Genomic DNA, 19,370 nt, shown 5'->3' on the forward strand with positions numbered 1-19,370 from the left:
ATTGAATCTGTTTTTAAAAAATTCTAAATATTTTATCCTAAATTTATTTTTTTATTTACCCAGATAGAACATGAAACTCATAATGACATCATTATAACGTTATGGTTTTTTCATAATTTTATTCATTTTTTATGATTTTATTTATCACTTAAAAATCACCTAGGTGAGTCACCTAAGTGAGTTTCACGTTCTACCTGGGTAAATTTTATAGTTATGTGTCTTTCATCTAAGATATACAGGGTGTTTCATAAGTGGTGTTATAAGTGCTTAGTTTTTGAGTTAAGATTTTTGTAATACAAAATTTTGTCTCATGTCTCGTCTTAGAAGTCCTTTTATAGGCATCAACAATGTTTTTCAGGCCGCCGAACTTGAAAAACATTGTTGATGTCTGTAAAAGGATTTTTAAGACGAGAAATGAGACCAAATTTTGTATTACAAAAATCTTAATAACTCAAAAGCTAATCATTTCCGGACCTATGTTGATTAACTTTTTTTTCTTCTCTAGGCATGAGGAATCCATTCCTGAAATTTTGCTCACCACTTATGAAACATCCTGTATATAAATATATGTAAAAATATTATAATTTTAATTATTTTAAATTCCATCCAATTCCATTTTAAATTCCGATCTTCTTTTTATCTGTATTTATTTAAAATTACAATCTCACAAGATGAAAATAAATATACAAATATATAGATGTTTACACACACACACACACACACAAATACAAACATATATATATATATATATATATATATATATATATATATATATCTTAGATATCATATAAAAATTGAAATTGTAAAAATCATGAAGAAAGAGTGTAAATGTATGTATCGAATGATTCTGAAAATATTTAAATCGCATATTATCACGTTTCAAAAGATTTTATACGTGACATGATGAATAAATTGATTCCGCATTTTATTGCAGATTGTGCACAATTCTGCATAAATATTATATATTTACAGGTTGTATAGGTAAAATTTCACGTTCGTACGCTACTCATTAAAGATACAAACTCAGAATAATAATAACAAGCACAATAAACATTTGATGAGTGTCTCTCTTTTTTTTCGCCCAACACATTCATATACGCTGATTTTAGCATATCTTATTCTTGTGAAATTTGTGCCTTTACGTGAGGACTTTGATCAAGTACGTAAAATTTAGAGAAATCTTCTTAGGTGAGAATACGTGATTGTATTATACTTCTTTTTTATATTAAAAAAAACTTATGTCTTTGAATAAAATATTGAAAAATTCTTGTTATTGTAAATTTTTTTGTTAATTGTTAATTGTTAGTTTAATTTAGTTAACTGTTATATAGTATTTATGTTAAAAATGAAAAAAATTTTTGATTGTTTCATCATTATTTCAAAATTGATGGAAATTACGATATTCATTATCTTATTTTATTTTTATTTTATCGCCTTTTATCAAAAAGGGATCACTCTCATTCCTTTTTATAATAATTAAAAGGCTTTATAAAAGGATTAATTTTCTTTTTCTGTTATAATTTACATAGTATAGATTGCTACGAGGAAAGAATAAGAAAAAAGATGAAACTCGCATTTCTATTATTGCTGTCCAGTTTCGTGTTCTTTGGACTCGTTTCAGGGACGGAAAATTATACGGATATATATGACAATGTAGACATAGATGCAGTTCTTAATAGTGATCGTCTTTTAAATCAATATTTGGATTGCATTCTCGAAAAAGGTTCCTGTACGGCCGATGCACGCAGTCTTAAACGTAAGTGCATTTTATTTCGATATTTTATTATAACAGTTTTATAAGAGAGCTATATTTTTCTTAAGCACAAAGAGAAATATTGCATTTAAGTGAGAAAACAAAGAAATAAGTAAAAAAAGAATAGCAGCTCATTTATATGATTTATATTTATTGAAATATAACGCTAAATGTATATATACAAACTTTTATAAATTATAAAATAATTAAAATAATGATATTTTAACATATTTATTCATATACATATATTGAGGTAAACTTAAATAAAGTTTGATGTTCTCGTATATATAGGTATACTTCCAGAAGCAGTAGCTACAATTTGCGAAAAGTGCAATTTAAAACAAAGACAAGGAGCAAGAAAAATAGGCAATCATTTGAAAAAATATAAACCAGAGCTCTGGACGAGATTTCTTGAAAAATATGACCCAAACAAAGAGTATGTTGCAAATTTCGAACAATTTCTAGCACAAGTAGAATAATTTGTTAGTTTTCATTTATATATTACATATGAATAATTTAGTTTCTCTATCGGTCAATCAATATCATTTATTTGTATATAAAACGCATGCAAATAAAATAAAAATTTGTGTAATGTTGTTACTTCTGTTCGTATGTATCTCCATCTAATAAAATTGCAATTCGTCCAGTTTTTCACAAAAAATTTTATGAAACTTATCAAAAAATAAATTACTTTAAGATTTTAAGCAAAAGATTTTAGTCAGGTTTAATCAGATTATCATCTTAATCCGACAACTATAATTAATAATTATAATCAATTATGCATTTTTCCTTTGTGCTTCCTCGATTGTTGTTCGCACTATATGATTCCAAGTTTCAGGTTCATTTTTCGTAAACCAATCGGTAATCACATTGAAAATGTATATTTGCTTATCCGTACATTTTTTACACTTTGTAATAAATGCTTCCGCAAATATATCTAAAAAAAGACATAATTAAAATAATAAATGACAAATATTGTAATGTAAACAATTTAAAAGTATAAAACGTGATATAACAAGCTTATTTATATCTTTGAAAATATTTCATATATAAATTATAAATCTTGATATGATGTATAAGTGAAATATATATATATATTAGTAATATATAAAATTAGTTTTCATAAATAAAAAGTTAATATCAATTACATTACAAAACACTGTTCTTAGTAGTTTATAATAAATTTAAAAAAAGTGAAGATTACCTTTTAAGAAGCGTGCAGATCCCATAGTACAAGGAGAAATATTTATTAAACATCTGACATATTGATTCCTCAAGTGAGAATTAGCCAACACCTCGTTAACATCGATATGATCGTATTTGCTCGAATATTTTTCATTTTCTGCATGCGCAATTAGCACCGCCAATGTCGCGACGAGACAAGCAAATGTGCAACTAGCTAATCTAGTCATTTTAAAAAAAGTTAAATTTACGTTTCACTCTCCAAATCTTTGGCTAAAACTGAACGCTCGGACATTTCCAATTGCTATTTATACGTGACGAGAACGATGAAAAAAATCGTTTTTGAACAAAGAAGATATCATGGTCATTTAATGACGGTCCTTATTTGTCGTAAAAAAGAAGGCAAACTGGAATTTTTCTCCAATAGAATAAAAAGAGATATCGCGTGAATAAATTATTTCGACAAGGACATCTAGTTTGTCAAGTCATTAAATCAGCCAGGGACATCGTCAAAAATAATGAAATTTTCTAAAATGTAAGTTTCTTGTTATTTTAGGATAATTAAATTTTAGGATGTTTCATTTTCTTTAACTAAACTGATTCAAAATAATACATTAGCATTTACTTTGAATAAATTTTGTACTTCCTCTCAACAAATTATAATAGGCGTAATGGATAAAACAAATATATATATATATGTTACTATTACTTTATTTCGTTAGAAATTTACTTTTAGTGCAAATTTCGTAAGAAATTTTTATACAAAAAATATTATTGTATTATGCACATTTCTGTTATATGTAATGCATTATTTTTGTTCGTACATTGTATATATTTATAGTATATATTAATTATATAAAATGTTTTCTCCTTCTTTAGTGTGATATATTTTTTCTTTGTGTAAAATTATTTCAAAAGAAAAAAAAGATATACAAATACATAACAACATGCATTTTGCAAAATATAAAATAATTATCAAATAATTTAGAAACTAAAATATTTATTATATCGAACACATTAAACACACAAGAATAATAATATATCTCGCAAAATTCTTATCTTTTTTTGCATTTTTCGTATTGTATATAAAGTTTTGAAGATCTTGCTCTGATCTTGGCGACATCATCCATCATAGCGCCAGTAAATAGATCTTTTGAAATCCTACAACTTTTATCCGAATCATTTTTTTCTGAAATGTTTACTAAATGCTCTTTTCGAGATATTTTACCGTCCCGATACTTTTTATACATCCTGTATATATATATATATATATATATATATATATATATATATATATAACATTTTAGATATGTATTTAAATTTGTATTACTAGAACAAAACAAAGCGCGCGCTTCGCGCGCACCATTTATTCTGTTACATTATATATTTTTAATGACATATATACTTATGAACATAATTAACCTTTTCGAAATTATTTTCTCTTATTTACCAATTCTTTGTACTGTCAATATAATCTTCGCGATGTCAAATGATAAATAACACTCAAATAACACGAAACATGCAACACCATAAAAACCAATCAGAGCGACAAAAAGAGCCAACAATACATTTCGAGATTTTTGAGATAAACCGATACATTCGAGAATCGACTTTTGCCTTTTTTAGAATAGGATATTTATATTTGTTTTTTTTAATTTATAATATATACATTTTGCGTTTAATTATAATAATAAGGACTTATACTAACTTAAGACGATCTCAAATATAAGATCGGACTATGAATACCGGCCTAAGATCGCCTAAAAGCAGACTATGACAAAACAGAGTGAAAACTATGAACAACTTTGTTGTTTGTTTTATAGATTTTAAAAATGGCTTGTCGTATGCTACATATTTAGAGTTGTAAATAATTTGATAAAAAATGTTCAATCTGTAAACAATGGTAATGCAAATGAAATATATCATTGTCTCTAAATCATTATATGTAATTAACATATAATGTGTATTTAAAATTAATTTATCAATTTAACTCTAATAAAATTATGAAATTTTTTCAGGTATATTATTGTTTAATATTGTTTAATTTATTGCTTGTCAATCATTCACATTTATTAAAAATAGTCACTTTATTAAATAATGTGAGAACTCTATATTTTTTGCGAATAGTAAGTAGAACTTTTATGGATATCGCATTTTGATAATAGTTTATATTTACAGTAGAAAATAATTTGTATTTCACTGTGCTTTTGTTCTATAGGACCTGAAGATGAATTATGAAAGAGTGTGACAAGTATCAGTAATGCAAGAAGACGCAGAGGTAGAGCAAGAAGAGTAGTGAAAAGAGAGAGCTAAATAAGGAGCAAATTATTGGCATGGGAAAAATTCCGATACAATTTCCTGGTCTAAACACTCCTGTGTTTAGAGGAAAAGAATTAATTCAACAGCAAAAATTGCTTGTAAATCTTGAAAAAAAGCAAAAACTTATGGAATTACCACAAAGTCAGACCAGACCAATGCAAATAAAATTATCGCCATTGGAATGTGGTTGGACGAGTGTTACAATGGATGGCAGAAGCATTGAATCAAATCTTATTGGAAAAGGTTAATATTTATGCTATTATTGGATTATAATGATTAAATCACACACATACAAAAATCATGTGATACGATGTCTATTTTCAATTTTTTTTTTGATGTTTCAGTTCTAAATATTAGAATCTTATATAATTAATATCTTTGTTTTCTGCAGATACATTTGAAAGTTTTGAAACCTGGATTTTGGAAAATAAAATGATAACTTGTATGACCGGTAATTTAGCACGTAAGACTAGAATCAGTTCATTTATAGTAACTGGAAATGGAAATGGATTAGCTGGATTTGCGTTATCAAAAGCCAAAGCATCCCTAAAGACGGTTAAATAGGGCTGGTCAAAGACTAATGTATATTCCTACATACAAGGAATACACTGGTAAGATAATAATTGTCAATACTATATAATATAAAATTTATTTCTTCTCTTTTAATATCACTTTGTATTTTTCAGTGTTACATGATTTATTTACACAGTTTGAGAATATAAAAATATTTGTAAAGAAAATTCATGAAGGATAATGGGCTTGTTTGTCATCATGCGATAAAAGCGTGTTGCGAGATAAAGGATATGCATGCCAAAGTACAAAGAGGAATGTAAAAGCATTCTTTATTGGTTTATTGCAACAGGTATGTATATAAAGTATTTAAAGGCATATTATACTTTTTATTTAATTTATATTAGAAAGAAACATTTTTTATTTATAAAAATATATATACATATATATATATATATATATATATATATATATATATATATATATATATGTTAGACATAAAGCTAAAAAAAAACGTGGATTGTGTCGATTAATTAATTAATTGTTTTATTTAATTATCAATTTATATATGTATATTATTAACAATAATTTTTTGTTTACTTAAACTATAAGATATAAGGTTGTACATAAGAAACAATCTTTTTTATTTAGTATTTCAAGCATATTTTCATAGAACTTTAATTTAATTATTATATTATTAAAAATATTGAACAAAAGAATTAAAGCTGGCTTTCTCTGCAGTCTCATGGCAGATTATATCAGAAATCATACTTTAATTATTGCAATATATCATGAAACAAATCAATCTCAAAATAATGAAAATATTTGCAGAAATATCAAATATGTAATGTAAATATTTTAATTTTTTTGTATGCGATCTATTTTTTATTCTATCGATGTTTTCATAGTGATGCACCTTGAGCACTTTGCTTCATATGTTTGCAATAAAAATATATTAAAGCAAATTATTTTGCAAATTTATTATTCTAATTTTTATTTAGAAAGACTAAGATTAAAAAAGACGTATGCATTTTTTTCAGATATTTCTATTGAAAAAAACGCATCAGATAAAACTTTCCTGTACATTTTAAATGTGCCAAAAGATTTGCTCTTTATTCCACTTACTGCAATAATGTACACTAAAAATAACAGATCTATATTAAAAATGATAAATCTATATTTAGTAGTTGGAAAGAAAGAGAGGAGAAATGAAAAGTGCATCTAGAGAATTTAAAAGAATAAAAATCTAAAAATAATAATACATAAAAATTAATATTATGTATTTTTTTCATGAGGAATGTGGGGCGCACATTTATGCATTTATTTATTTAGATGAGATTTACTTTAGAGTACATTCAGTATTCAACTTTAATTTTATTTTCTCTTTCTTATGATATATAAGTATAACATAATTACCTGCAAATGCTATCATTTTTGTGTGCTTACAGTGATACAGAAGCAACATTACAAGTACTATATTTACAGATAACATCTGTATAATAAAAAAAGCACCAAAAATCTAATGATGAAAAAAGGATAAATATTGTAGACCAGCATAAGTATCAACCAATTATTCCACCGCTCTGTTTCATTAGAGTTGCAATTTTCTTTTATATCATAAATATTATAAATAAGATAAAGATTTCTGTACGTTTTCAAATAAATTTATATATTTTATGTATGTAATACTGCGCACACATATTAAAAGGTGATAATATCGCAGTTATAATAAGATACGATCCTGGCAATGTAGTGATTTTTGGATTCTACTTAAAATAATTTAATTTGATTTATTTTTGAGAAATGCGCACAATACTTGAGAACAAATTATTTTTGTGCCATGTATTACCTGTGTAAAATTCCACACACAGTATCATATTGTCTGCGATATATGAAAAGCTTCATCGATGAAATATGATTGAGATATAAGAAAAGTAATATAGTACTTGTAATGAATAACTTGTAATGAATGTTAATGTGGAATACATAAATATTTTATATTTTAATTTCATATAATCAAGATGAGATAAGACACTCATGATTACTTTAAAAATGTGTCCACAAATATCATTTAACTTCAATAGCTGCACATTCGTCAAATTAATGCTATTACGTTAAATGAATCACAGCAGCTTGTTTTAATTTAATCTAACCTAACCAATTATATTATATGCTTCTCATTAAAATGTGTAAAACTGTATGTCGCACATTTAATACGATTAATATAAAATAATTAAATAAATAAATAATTAAAAATAATTAAATATTTAATATTAATATAAAAATTATTAAATATTATTTTTGAAAGCATGATAAAATCCAGGCAGCATACACTTGTGTTTACATTTGACATCTAAAACACTGAGAGGTTAGATTAGGTTAGGTTAGATCGAAAAAATTTATCGTTTAACAGTTGGCAGCCCTACGAGATAGGCTGTGCAGCACTGCGCGTATATAAAATAAATTTGAAATCTTCTAGCCGAACCATCTTCACGCGATCGACTTTATTTGAATTGCACGGCATCGCATCGAATTATGATGCGGCGCCGATTTGTTCGAACGTAATTCGAGACATCGCGATGCTGTATAAGCGTCGAATGAGCATGAATTGTCACGCAAATATGATAAATCAAATCTACTCACCGTTCACCGGCTGTTCCACAGGCCGCTCCACTCGCTCGCCTCGGGACGTCCCATTCCAATCTTGATGCACACGATATCATCGCGAACGCGCGACACTTTATTCGGCACTCCCGATACTCGCTCGCATCCGATAATCATCATCAAGAGCGCGAATAACGCGACGCAACTTCGTTCCATCTTCGCGATGACGCCATCACTGATATCTTCAAAAATCGCTGTCGCGCGTTTCCATCGACACACTATAAAAGTCGCGCGATCATCCTTGGACACTTTCGACGCTCATTCACTCGCGATATTCGTTTAAAAACGGTTAAAAGACGCGAAAAATGCGGACGTACGACGATCCGTGTAACTGCGTATGACTCCGAGTCACGTAGGACGCCTATGACGTAGCAATGACGCGTATGACGTAGCAGTCACGCGCCAACATGGCGGCCGAACCACTGCGCATTCGTTTCTGCGCATGGCCATTCCTGCGCGCAACGTTCGCACAACTTTGATTTCTGAAATATTGTTTACGGCTTTAATTAATAGCACATAATGATAAATATATAAAGATGGAATCAATTAATCATATTGGTCATATATGTAGACTTGCCTGAAGGAAGAGAAAAAATTGAGAGATATTTTTAATTTTGTTTTTTTAATAAAAAATGGAAATGTCTATTCATAGGCTTGTTCTTCTTTTTCTCTTTTGTGCAATTTCGATTCAATATATAACGTAGAAAATTCATAGTATATTGCATTTATTTTTATATATTCACAACTATAATATTCGCGCGATCATTTTTTGACATTTACAATACTCGTGTACCTTGTTCTCGATGTTCATTTTTAAAGGAATAAAGAGAATTATATATAAATGTAAATAAATTGTCCGAAGAGAGAAAAAATTGAGGGATATTTTTAGTTTTTTTAGTAAAGGTTGGAAATGTCTATTCATGATAGAAATGCAAAGAAAGAAAATTATTATGTTTAAAATAATAATTTCATATGAAATACAAAATTAAAAGTTACATTATAGAACTTTACTTTCTAAAAGCGTAATAAAACAAGCAAATAGTAGGCAGAGAAAAGACTAATTGTAAAAGAAAAAAAGTTGTTAACTTAACTAAACCATTTAACTAAATTATTATCTTTTTAACTGGAATATTTAACTATTATAAATCTAACATGACATTTATTTAACTTAAATATTTCAATATTTTAATTTAAAAAATAATAATTTAGTTAAACGGTTTAGTTGAGTTAACAAAAACTTTTTTTTCTCAATGTACGTGTGTGTGTGAGACTTTAAAAATATACTTGGATATAAATACACTTATATTATTAAACGATTAATACATCTCGTGAGGTTTAATAAATAATTAAACTGTGTACACTGAGAAAAAAAGTTGTTAACTTAACTAAGCCATTTAACTAAATTATTATCTTTTTAATTGGAATATTTAACTATTATAAATCTAACATAACATTTATTTAACTTAAATATTTCGATATTTCAATTAAAAAAAAAATAATTTAGTTAAACGGTTTAGTCGAGTTAACAACTTTTTTTCTCAGTGTACGTGTGTGTGTGTGTGTGTGTGTGTGTGTGTGTGTGTGTGTGTGACTTTAAAAATATACTTGTATATAAATACAATTCTCACATACGTCACAGTACGCGTTAAATATTTCAGCAGTGAGCTAACACGTCATTCGACCTTGTGACGTCATTTGGCCTTGTGACGTAGCGCGCTATTGTTTATATACGCGACGACCTCCCCTCATTCGCACGGCGACATTCCAACGGGAGAAAGTAGCGATACGGACCGCTCCGTATTATCGAATTCTTTTCCTAAAGGTACGATCGCGATTAGATCGAAATATAATAATTCGACTATTACAAATGACAAATAATTAACTCTTATAATAAATGCAATTGTGGCGACGATAAATTCATCGAAACGCGATCTTTCATTATTGCAAATAAAAATTGAAGCGAAAGGGGCAAAAATTACAAATTTTCTCGCAATATTCTCCGATTATCGAACTTTACGAATAATAATTATTTCTTTAACATTGCGTAGAATGAAATTCGATTTCGCCCGATGTTTTAAACTTTCCTAAACTGCATGCATATATATCATATTAATTAAACGATTGCTGTATCATCAATTTACATTACTTTAATATTTTAATCTTATGATTCGCGTTATTATGCATATATTATACATCAACAAATAGAAATAGTTAATTAGTGTAAGAATCGAATGGTGCATGATTTTGGCTTCGTTTAAAAATCGAGCGAATTATTGTAATTTTTGTGTTCCTCTCTTGCAATAATAATAAAATAATAATAATATTATAAAAATACGTATCTCGTATGATTATTTTGCGATCGGGAGTGCCGTGCAAAGTGTCTCGCGATCGTTTCTGTATATGACTGAAATATAATTAACTGAAATATAATTGTTTGTTCGCGAGTGAATACGTGACTGCTACGAGGAAACAACAAAGGATGAAACAACAAAAGAAAAGGACATCTGAAAAAGTATCGGACAGTCAGAAAGCAGGGAGAGAGCCTGAAGCAGCCAGAGACATGCGGTGAGTAATTTATAAAAATTATTTATTATTTATTATTTATATACACTATTTTTAAAATAGATATATATTGCTTATTATTTTATTATCGTTTTATTTTTCGATCATTTAAATATATAATTCGGATTGAAATGCAGTAAAACAATCGTAGATCTAAATAATTAACTTAACAAAAAGATCCATAAAAGATATATTAGTTCTTTTAATAAATAATATCGTATACTTAATCTATATAAAAATGAAATATTATCTATTTATTTCTAAATATTAAATACTATAAATTTAATAGTTATATATTTTGTAAAATTTAGTTAAAAGAATCTTTAAGATATTCCAAAAGAAACGAAAAACTTTTCTCAACGTAGAAAAAGTTAATTATAAACAAATTTATATTTAATTATTATAATTAATTTGTATTTAATTTTATTGGAATTTTATTATTAATTTTATTGCATTGTCAAACTCTACGCGATCTCTGTAATGATAGCTATTCACGAAATAGGTACAGTGAAATAATCAATTATTATCGAAAAGAGGCAATAATATACTTTTAAATCTAATTTAAACTTTTGATAAACGATATAAAATTTTTTTATTATGATGAGAAATCTTTATTAAAGATCATAATTGCAAATAAAAATGGAAATAACTTCACGAAGTATATTAATCGTTTAATAAATAATTAATCCGTGTGTACGTGTACGTGTGTGTGTGTGTGTGTGACTTTAAGATATACTTGTATATAACTTTAAAAATATATATTTCCGTTATGTTAATTATCCGATTTTTATTCGATCGTTTTATTGCGCATTCTGAATCAAATTATATTTAGATCAAATGATATCAGAGAGAATATTTATTTATTATATTAGAATTCTAAATGTGTGTGTGTGTGTGTGTACACATATATATTAGGATAGAAACGAAATAGAAATAGAAGAATAATCATTGCTCGTAAAGATTGCAACAAAGTAATAATTTATAATTTTGATTCCTATCGTATAATCGAGTATCGTATTTCGAGAGCAATCAACTATTTATTAATAATAAAATTGTATATAACTTACGAATATATTCCACTTATTCCGGACGTTAATATCGCGACAACGACGAATAACTTTTCAAAAAAGTTCAATTCAACTATTTCATATATGAGACAGTTCTACCAATCACTGATACAAAAAACTCATCAATTGACCAGTTGGTGAAACTGTTTCAGTCCTGAGTATTTTCTTAAAAGAGCTGTTGGCGCACATACATGCGTGTATTATGTTTACGCGCGTCACGCGTTCGAACGAACCTTGACATTCTCGCGGGTAAAGTCACTAGATTAACAAAGTACCGCATAGTGCAGATAGTGCACACTTTGTGTAGCTATCTATATTAAGTGCAATTTTTCTAATCTTGATCCTGGTTTGTCCTTTGTCCTATTGTGTGTGAGGTGAGAAAACTCCTTCTGTTGCGCAGAAAAAGAAGAAAATATCAAAAATGCCAGGTTGTTGCGTGGAGAAATGCAGCAATCGCAGCCTATATCTATCCTATCGGACGCCATTTTTGCTCCAGCTTATCTTATTGAGATCAAAATTGCGGTCCTTTGTTAATCTAGTGACTTTACTAGGTATCATTTTATTCTTGTTTAACATTCAGTGAACAACAAAGATAAAATGATACCCTGGAGCACTCGGATGATGTTTCTGTACACAGCCCTAATACTATACACTATACTTCTTCATGGTGCCCTAACCTTAACCGAATGTTTATATCAACGTAAATTTCATGCTTTGAAGTGTAAATATTATTTTATATTATAATGGAAGCGGAAGGCAGCGGCTTACAAGAACGAAATGTAAACACAAATCTTGATGGGCTAGAAACAATTGAGCAAAAGTATAAATTCGTCTCATCTTAATTAAAGATATTTTTAATTTTATATCAAAATATAACAATATCAGTGCGTTTAATTTTTTTGATAATCTTGAATATCAAAGATGTAAAATATGCAATTTCAGCTGAATATAAAATTAATGCATTAAATTATTTTCTTTTTCTCATAATTGTTTTAAATAATTATGTTTGTAATATTGATTATTATATAAAATTATAAATTGAAGAACATGAAGCAGTTAGCTTCAATCATTGGTGTCATTTATTCAATTTATCATATATTTTTTATAAGGCTTATAAATCTTATTTTTTTATCATCTATTTTGTATACATATTTTGCATCTTTTATAGAATAATTGCTCTAGCACAAGCGAGACCCAACAAAGGTATTTCTGATAAGGACTTAGCTATTGAGATCCCTGATTTACGGCCAGATCAAAGGGCACAAATTATAAATAAGCTCTTGAAGCAAGAATGTTTTGAGCTTTATAATAATAAACAAACAGGAGTGCTTTCCTATCGTTTGAGAGATCCAACAAAAATTGTTAAGGGTGCAGATAATGAAGAGAAAGTAGTATATAAGATTATTGAAGAAGCAGGGAATAAAGGAATATGGACTCGAGATATAAGATTTAAATCTAATTTGATGCATACTCAATTAAAAAAGATTCTGAAAAGTTTGGAGACCAAAAAGTTCATTAAAGTTGTTAAATCTGTAGCAGCAAGTAAGAAAAAAGTGTATATGCTATATAACTTAGAACCTGATGAATCAATAACTGGTGGTGCATGGTACCAAGATCAAGATTTCGAAACGGAATTTGTTGATGTATTAAATCAACAATGTTATCGATTTTTGGAGCAAAAAAAAGAAAAAACGAAAAATTGTAATATTGGGCCTGTTGCTGCAAGGAACATGACATTTGCTTCATCTAAGGATGTATGGAAATTTATTTCAGATTTAGGAATAAGTAAGGTAATATTCTTAAATGTATCAAAACATTTTCTGATTATCAAATGTATTTATCTATCTCTGTTTCTTTATTAAAGCTAAAGAAAATCTTATATTTATAGGTGAAATTATCTGTAACAAATATAGAAATGATTTTAAATACATTAGTTTATGATGGCAAGGTCGAACGAATACTTGCAGGAGATGGAAGTAATTTATACCGAGCAATTGAGCCTTTAGTCATTTCACCTGGATTAATTAGAACTCCTTGTGGCTTGTGTCCAGTAAGATACATTATAAATATATCGTATTTATTACGTTTTTTTCTTATTGTATGTTTTTTTCACAGGTGAGAAAGCATTGCTTTGATGATGGGCCAGTTACTCCTATAAAATGCCAATACATCAGAGAATGGTTAGATTAAAATTATTTTCAAAATAAAAATAATGTAAACTAACTTTAATTTAATCTTTTTATGTATATTATGAATGTATATTATGATATATATTGTCATGATTTGTGTCACATAAAATAATAAACATTAAATATTAATAAATATATATAAAATAAATCTAATGATTATATCTTTTTCATTATTTGTCATACGTATAATAACATAATAATAACAATAAAATGTTTATTTTGTAAAATATTTTCATAATAGGAGAATAAAAAGAAATTTTCGAATTGGTCAAATTCCTTGCATCAAGTTTACAATATTACAATCACGTGACAGAATATATGAGACATGCGATTGGCTCAGATGCGAAATTTCTAGAAGACTATTAAAATATTCTAGAAATTTTTCATCTGACAGCCAATCGGTATATTCGATAAACTTTAGCATGCATGTAATATCAGTGTAAAGCATGCTTCTGAAATGATTGAATGATGTATGTACATACATATATTTTAATAATTTGCGCGATTTAATATAAATTATACACGATTGCAAGATGCTTTCACATAGGCAAATTCCCACATTTTTTTATGATGCAAAAGATTTTAATATTATCATTAAGTTAAATAAGGAACAAGAGTCTCAATTTGATAATATTTTGCAACAAACCTGGAAACAAGCCGAAGAAGCTAAAGCATTCAGATATATTTTAAATATAAGGAGCAGTAAATCATTGAAAGGAGAATATAGATTTCTTGCACAGGTATACTCTACATTTATAAGAAGAATATTTTCATCTAATGCACAATATCGTAATTTCAGTTAAATCCAGAAAGAGCTCAATGTAGACGTGCACCAGAATCTGTCACATCTATGCTGCAACCTTTTAATTCTATAGGTTTTAATTTTACTAAACTAGCACAACAAGAAATATTATTTGATATAGGCAATGGTGACACAAATGATATAATTGCAATTAATGCCAGTCCTTTGGAACAGGGTCATTGTTTAGTTCTTACAGAACGTTTAAAATGTTTACCACAAATTATGACAGAGTATAGTCTTTATAAAGTAACAGAATTATGTCTTTTAAGTAATTCATGGTAATAATTGTGTTGTATTATCAGAAATTTATCAAAATTTAATGTAACAGATATTTATTTATTTTTCTTTTTTCATTCTCCACTTTAGGTCTTTGAGGGCTATCTTTAATAGCTTATGCGCTCATGCATCTGTTAATCATTTACACTGGCATTTATATTATTTGAAATATGAAATGCTTCTTGAATACATTGTAATTAATATATTTGACAATTATTTACTTACTATAAAAACTTATTTACAATACATTACAGATGTCTGTTTTTTTGTCAGGATCTTTGCAGTTATACATCCAATGTATACTTATTGATAAATTATCCAGCAAAAGGATTCTGTCTTAAGTTGTCTAGTTTTAAAAATATTCGGGATTTTGTGTCTCAAACATTTCTTATAGTGAATTACTTACAATCACATCAAGTGGCGCACAATGTATACATTACACGAGCAAAATCAGGACTTAATGATGATTTGTATAATGATATACGCATTTATATTTGGGCTAGAAAACCGTCTCCTGGTATTAAAGATACTACTGCATTTATACCTGCAGTGTGTGAACTTTTTGGGCATTTATCAATTAGGGGTAAGAATAATATCTATGTTTACGATATATTATTTTTGTTGGAATAGAAATAATATTGACATATATATATATATAATTTTTAGATGAAAATATATACAATAATCTTACAGAGGATAAAGTAAGCAATGTTCTTAATGATATTACAGATGAATATTTTTTGTCAGTAAAAGATAAACTTAAATATTTTTTAGAGAAATAAATAAAAAGAAAATAAAAGCTATATTAAAAATTTAGTGAATAATGGAATGATAAATTTCCTCAGTTTTCTTATATTGCATTGTAATAAACCTGTATATTAAGATTAATCGAAATATTTTCCATGTTCTTTAGTTGTATACATTGTATATAAATTTTTTTGTTTCATTAAAAAAAATATGTATTAAATGAATATTTTATATTGTTTTCTCCATGGATTAAACTAACTAACTCCATGGATTAATTTATATACATTTATTTATATTAATGGATTTGTTTGTAAAGAAATTATACCAACAGAAACATTAATCTAAAAAGATATTCACATTTATCGCAGTTAATTTTGTGTTATGATAAAAAATCCGAAATTATTTCGGAAATTACAGAGTCGGTATTAACAAAATTTATCATCTTTGCGCACATCATCGCCATTCTTCGATTGCGCGCATTGATTCGATCTATACCAACTTTCGTGAAAAATCAGCAGTCTCTTTTTAATATTTAATATAATAGTAGTTCTGCAAAAATCTCTTCTATCTCTCACCAAGTTATAAGGATAATAATCTATTTATTTACATTTAAGTTATTTAAGCTCCTCGTCTCCATTTTTCTCCATTACTAAACTTCGTCATTTCTCGACCACTAACGCCACAGGTACCAATTCCCACGCGACCATTCACATTCTCTGGTGTTGCAAAGATACTTTTCTTTATGACGCCTTTTTTTGAAGACTGTGAAAAATAATTACAAGATTGATATATTTTATTATAATAAGTCAGATGAATCAAGATAAATATATAAATGAATTCTTCAACTATACATACCTTATTGGTAAACGCTAACCATTTGTTTTTCTCTAACTCACGTTCTTCTTCTAATTCCTTAAATCGCTGTAATTTCCTCTGCTTCTTCTTCTTAAGATATTCTCTTTGTTTGTTTGGATCTGTACCTGCCACTGCAGCTGCTTGCATCTTCCTGTAAATGAATGAATCTATCATGTGGATAAATAATATAGGAAATAAGCTAATTTTATAAGTAATTAATAATAAATAAAACCATTACTATCAACATTTCTATTAAGTACATATATATGTATGAATATAAAGTTAAAATTCACATGTGTGCATGCTATTATTATTGATAATTAATTTTAAAAATTTAATGCTTATTTAATACTTATTTCAATAAATCAATATTTATAAAATAGTAAAACAATACTTATATATAACTAATTATACGTATACAATTCCTTTCTTTTCTAATTATATCAATTATTAAATTGTTTTATAAAGTATGGTACCAGAGCAATTGGACAATTCTTGTTACCTTTTTCTGGAACCCGATGATACATACAGACCATATAACATCAAAGGATAAAGGCAAAGGATGAGAGCAATAACGAGTAATTTCAGACCAAATATCATATCAATCGTGGAGTATTGTTGCCAATTCAGAAAAGAAGGACAAGGGGAAAATTATAAGATTAGTAATTGCCTTATATTTTTTTTGTTTCTCATAAGGCAGATGCATGCAAAATTGTACAAAATATTAATCTGTAAGTGATACATTTATGAATATCATTGATTAAAAATAACTTACTTTGATTTTTGATCTGCCCAGTCTGATGCTGGCCTCTTAGCAACAGATTTCAATTGACTGAGCATGGTGACATCAGTGTTTTTATATTCATTGAATGTTATGTTTACAACTCCATCTTCGCTTATCGAGTCTATGGTTGCTTCATAATATCTGTAAAATATTACAAAAATATAATATAAAAAATGAAAGCTGCGCAAGTTTTATTTTAAAATAGCTATTGAGCTTTTTTTTAGCCAAAATATTAATATATCAAAATATATGTATATTTTGAAAGTCTATCCATGAGAGAGATAAATACTTGCTTAACACCCTTGGGGCCTTTTCTGCAACTTTTTAATGTTCAACATTAAATAAAACTTGGCAGTTTAAATTCAAATTAAAACTTTCTTAAAATGAAGTCCATCCAATATTAACTGAAAAATAAATAATTCAAAAAATAAAATAAAAAATTTTGCCAAAACTTTACAATTTCCAATTAACTATCTAAGAATTTGTAGAATTTTATCAAAACTTTTTTTTTATTAAACAATATTTTTATATTTCAGTTTCTAGTAATGGCTCACAAAATGTTCAGCTCCCATAACAATGCGATATACATTATAAACTATCCATGCAAAATTAAAATAAAATGCAATTATATTATTAAATTCATATAGAGTACTCACTTGCCGTCTTCGCTCCAAGGTGCCATACATTGATCGCCGACCTTCCATTTATTGGCCAGAACTGCAAGCAAAATAGGATCTTTAGCATCCATGCCATTGGCTTGTCTTTTTTCCTGTTGTTGTGACTTAATTAAATCATGTGTCAGCTTTATTACTTCCTTCAAATCAAATTTCAGCTTTATCAACTCCTCGTTATTCGGATCTGTCGTGAGAGCTGCTTCCACCTGAAACACAAAATATACGAGTTAACGCAGAAATACTGTAAACGAGATTAAGACTCTCATTTGCATCTGATTAATCGCTATTGAGGTTAAGAAAGAATAACAAGGTTTACCTGTTGGAGCTGTAACTTGTAATTCTGCAAATCATCCATGATGTTTGATTCGAGCGAGAAACAGATTATTCGAAGCCACAGCGTTTTACGTTTCACAGCCTTCTTCTTTCACCTTCTAAATATGTATAAGATATTTTCTCTCACGACACTTCCTCTCGATAATGCCCTTGTTTAAAGTGCAAAATGCGAACAGTGTTGCCACATGCAATGTTGCTAGCTTTTTTTTTAATATATCATAATACACGGACGGATGTCAGAATAGTGATTAAAGTAAAGAATTTAAAGAAATAATTATGGATAAAAAAAGGATGCCGATAAAGGATGTCGATTGAAAGATATCAACAGAAATATCAATTATAAAAATAGCTAAAGCGATAAACTCTGCAAGATGGCGACTTAATTGTGCTTATACTGCGTTCCAAGACTCATGGAATTGTTGAAAGGTAAAAGGGAGAACACGATACGTCATATGATTGAAACGCTGACCAATCACATTTCAATTAGGCCGGGTTTACAATAGATAATTTGAGCCTTAAGAGATTGACCAATCACAGTCAAGTATGAAGAGAATACTCGACTTGATTGGTCAATCTTTTAAGGCTTACATTGGGTCTGTTCAGCTGCACTGCTGCACTAGTGCAATTAGTTAGAGTGAAAGAAAGTATGTTTG

The 19,370-nt window shown here is 27.8% G+C and overlaps 6 protein-coding genes across 10 annotated transcripts; 4 read left to right on the forward strand and 2 right to left on the reverse strand.

Moving 5' to 3' along the window:
- The first annotated feature begins 794 nt into the window (after positions 1–794).
- LOC105254676 (ejaculatory bulb-specific protein 3) lies at positions 795–2,305 on the forward strand. The gene is made up of 3 exons (XM_011263501.2): positions 795–1,188; positions 1,530–1,756; positions 2,045–2,305. Exons 2-3 carry the CDS (start codon positions 1,564–1,566, stop codon positions 2,230–2,232), a joined length of 381 nt encoding a protein of 126 aa, XP_011261803.1. The 5' UTR covers positions 795–1,188; positions 1,530–1,563; the 3' UTR covers positions 2,233–2,305.
- A 194-nt stretch (positions 2,306–2,499) lies between these two features.
- On the reverse strand, positions 2,500–3,446 carry LOC105254675 (ejaculatory bulb-specific protein 3). The gene is made up of 2 exons (XM_011263500.3): positions 2,958–3,446; positions 2,500–2,690 (listed from the first exon to the last, which is right to left on the reverse strand). The coding sequence occupies exons 1-2, from the start codon at positions 3,163–3,165 to the stop codon at positions 2,530–2,532; spliced, it is 369 nt and encodes a 122-aa protein (XP_011261802.1). The 5' UTR covers positions 3,166–3,446; the 3' UTR covers positions 2,500–2,529.
- A 1,707-nt stretch (positions 3,447–5,153) lies between these two features.
- LOC112638455 (28S ribosomal protein S5, mitochondrial-like) lies at positions 5,154–6,816 on the forward strand. 2 transcript variants are annotated; one of them, XR_003123005.1, is made up of 4 exons: positions 5,353–5,497; positions 5,646–5,865; positions 5,941–6,116; positions 6,805–6,816. XR_003123005.1 is itself a non-coding variant. In XM_025410248.1 (3 exons), the coding sequence occupies exons 1-3, from the start codon at positions 5,269–5,271 to the stop codon at positions 5,816–5,818; spliced, it is 372 nt and encodes a 123-aa protein (XP_025266033.1). In that variant the 5' UTR covers positions 5,154–5,268; the 3' UTR covers positions 5,819–5,835. The 2 variants fall into 2 exon arrangements, 1 of the variants encoding a protein (XP_025266033.1); XM_025410248.1 differs by lacking the exons at positions 5,941–6,116; positions 6,805–6,816 and adding an exon at positions 5,154–5,345 and having other exon boundaries at positions 5,376–5,497; positions 5,646–5,835.
- A 3,989-nt stretch (positions 6,817–10,805) lies between these two features.
- LOC105254253 (probable DNA-directed RNA polymerase III subunit RPC6) lies at positions 10,806–14,356 on the forward strand. 2 transcript variants are annotated; one of them, XM_025410266.1, is made up of 4 exons: positions 10,806–10,993; positions 13,226–13,847; positions 13,946–14,107; positions 14,173–14,356. In XM_025410266.1, the coding sequence occupies exons 1-4, from the start codon at positions 10,908–10,910 to the stop codon at positions 14,245–14,247; spliced, it is 945 nt and encodes a 314-aa protein (XP_025266051.1). In that variant the 5' UTR covers positions 10,806–10,907; the 3' UTR covers positions 14,248–14,356. The 2 variants fall into 2 exon arrangements, with proteins under 2 accessions (XP_025266051.1, XP_011261107.1); XM_011262805.3 differs by lacking the exon at positions 10,806–10,993 and adding an exon at positions 12,438–12,877.
- Positions 14,357–14,690: 334 nt separating this feature from the next.
- LOC105254250 (GDP-D-glucose phosphorylase 1) lies at positions 14,691–17,619 on the forward strand. Of its 2 annotated transcripts, none has more exons than XM_011262803.3 (5): positions 14,691–14,986; positions 15,046–15,326; positions 15,415–15,517; positions 15,598–15,907; positions 17,395–17,619. In XM_011262803.3, the coding sequence occupies exons 1-5, from the start codon at positions 14,780–14,782 to the stop codon at positions 17,490–17,492; spliced, it is 999 nt and encodes a 332-aa protein (XP_011261105.1). In that variant the 5' UTR covers positions 14,691–14,779; the 3' UTR covers positions 17,493–17,619. The 2 variants fall into 2 exon arrangements, with proteins under 2 accessions (XP_011261105.1, XP_011261104.1); XM_011262802.3 differs by lacking the exon at positions 17,395–17,619 and adding an exon at positions 15,991–16,213 and having other exon boundaries at positions 14,692–14,986.
- LOC105254252 (survival of motor neuron-related-splicing factor 30) lies at positions 16,399–19,107 on the reverse strand. 2 transcript variants are annotated; one of them, XM_025410250.1, is made up of 6 exons: positions 18,701–19,107; positions 18,367–18,590; positions 17,702–17,851; positions 17,429–17,434; positions 16,927–17,077; positions 16,399–16,833 (listed from the first exon to the last, which is right to left on the reverse strand). In XM_025410250.1, the coding sequence occupies exons 1-6, from the start codon at positions 18,737–18,739 to the stop codon at positions 16,690–16,692; spliced, it is 714 nt and encodes a 237-aa protein (XP_025266035.1). In that variant the 5' UTR covers positions 18,740–19,107; the 3' UTR covers positions 16,399–16,689. The 2 variants fall into 2 exon arrangements, with proteins under 2 accessions (XP_025266035.1, XP_011261106.1); XM_011262804.3 differs by lacking the exon at positions 17,429–17,434 and having other exon boundaries at positions 18,701–19,105.
- Between the last annotated feature and the right edge of the window lie 263 nt (positions 19,108–19,370).

Source organism: Camponotus floridanus, unplaced genomic scaffold, assembly GCF_003227725.1.
Source record: "Camponotus floridanus strain SB8 unplaced genomic scaffold, Cflo_v7.5 scaffold30, whole genome shotgun sequence".
Taxonomy (NCBI): domain Eukaryota; kingdom Metazoa; phylum Arthropoda; class Insecta; order Hymenoptera; family Formicidae; genus Camponotus; species Camponotus floridanus.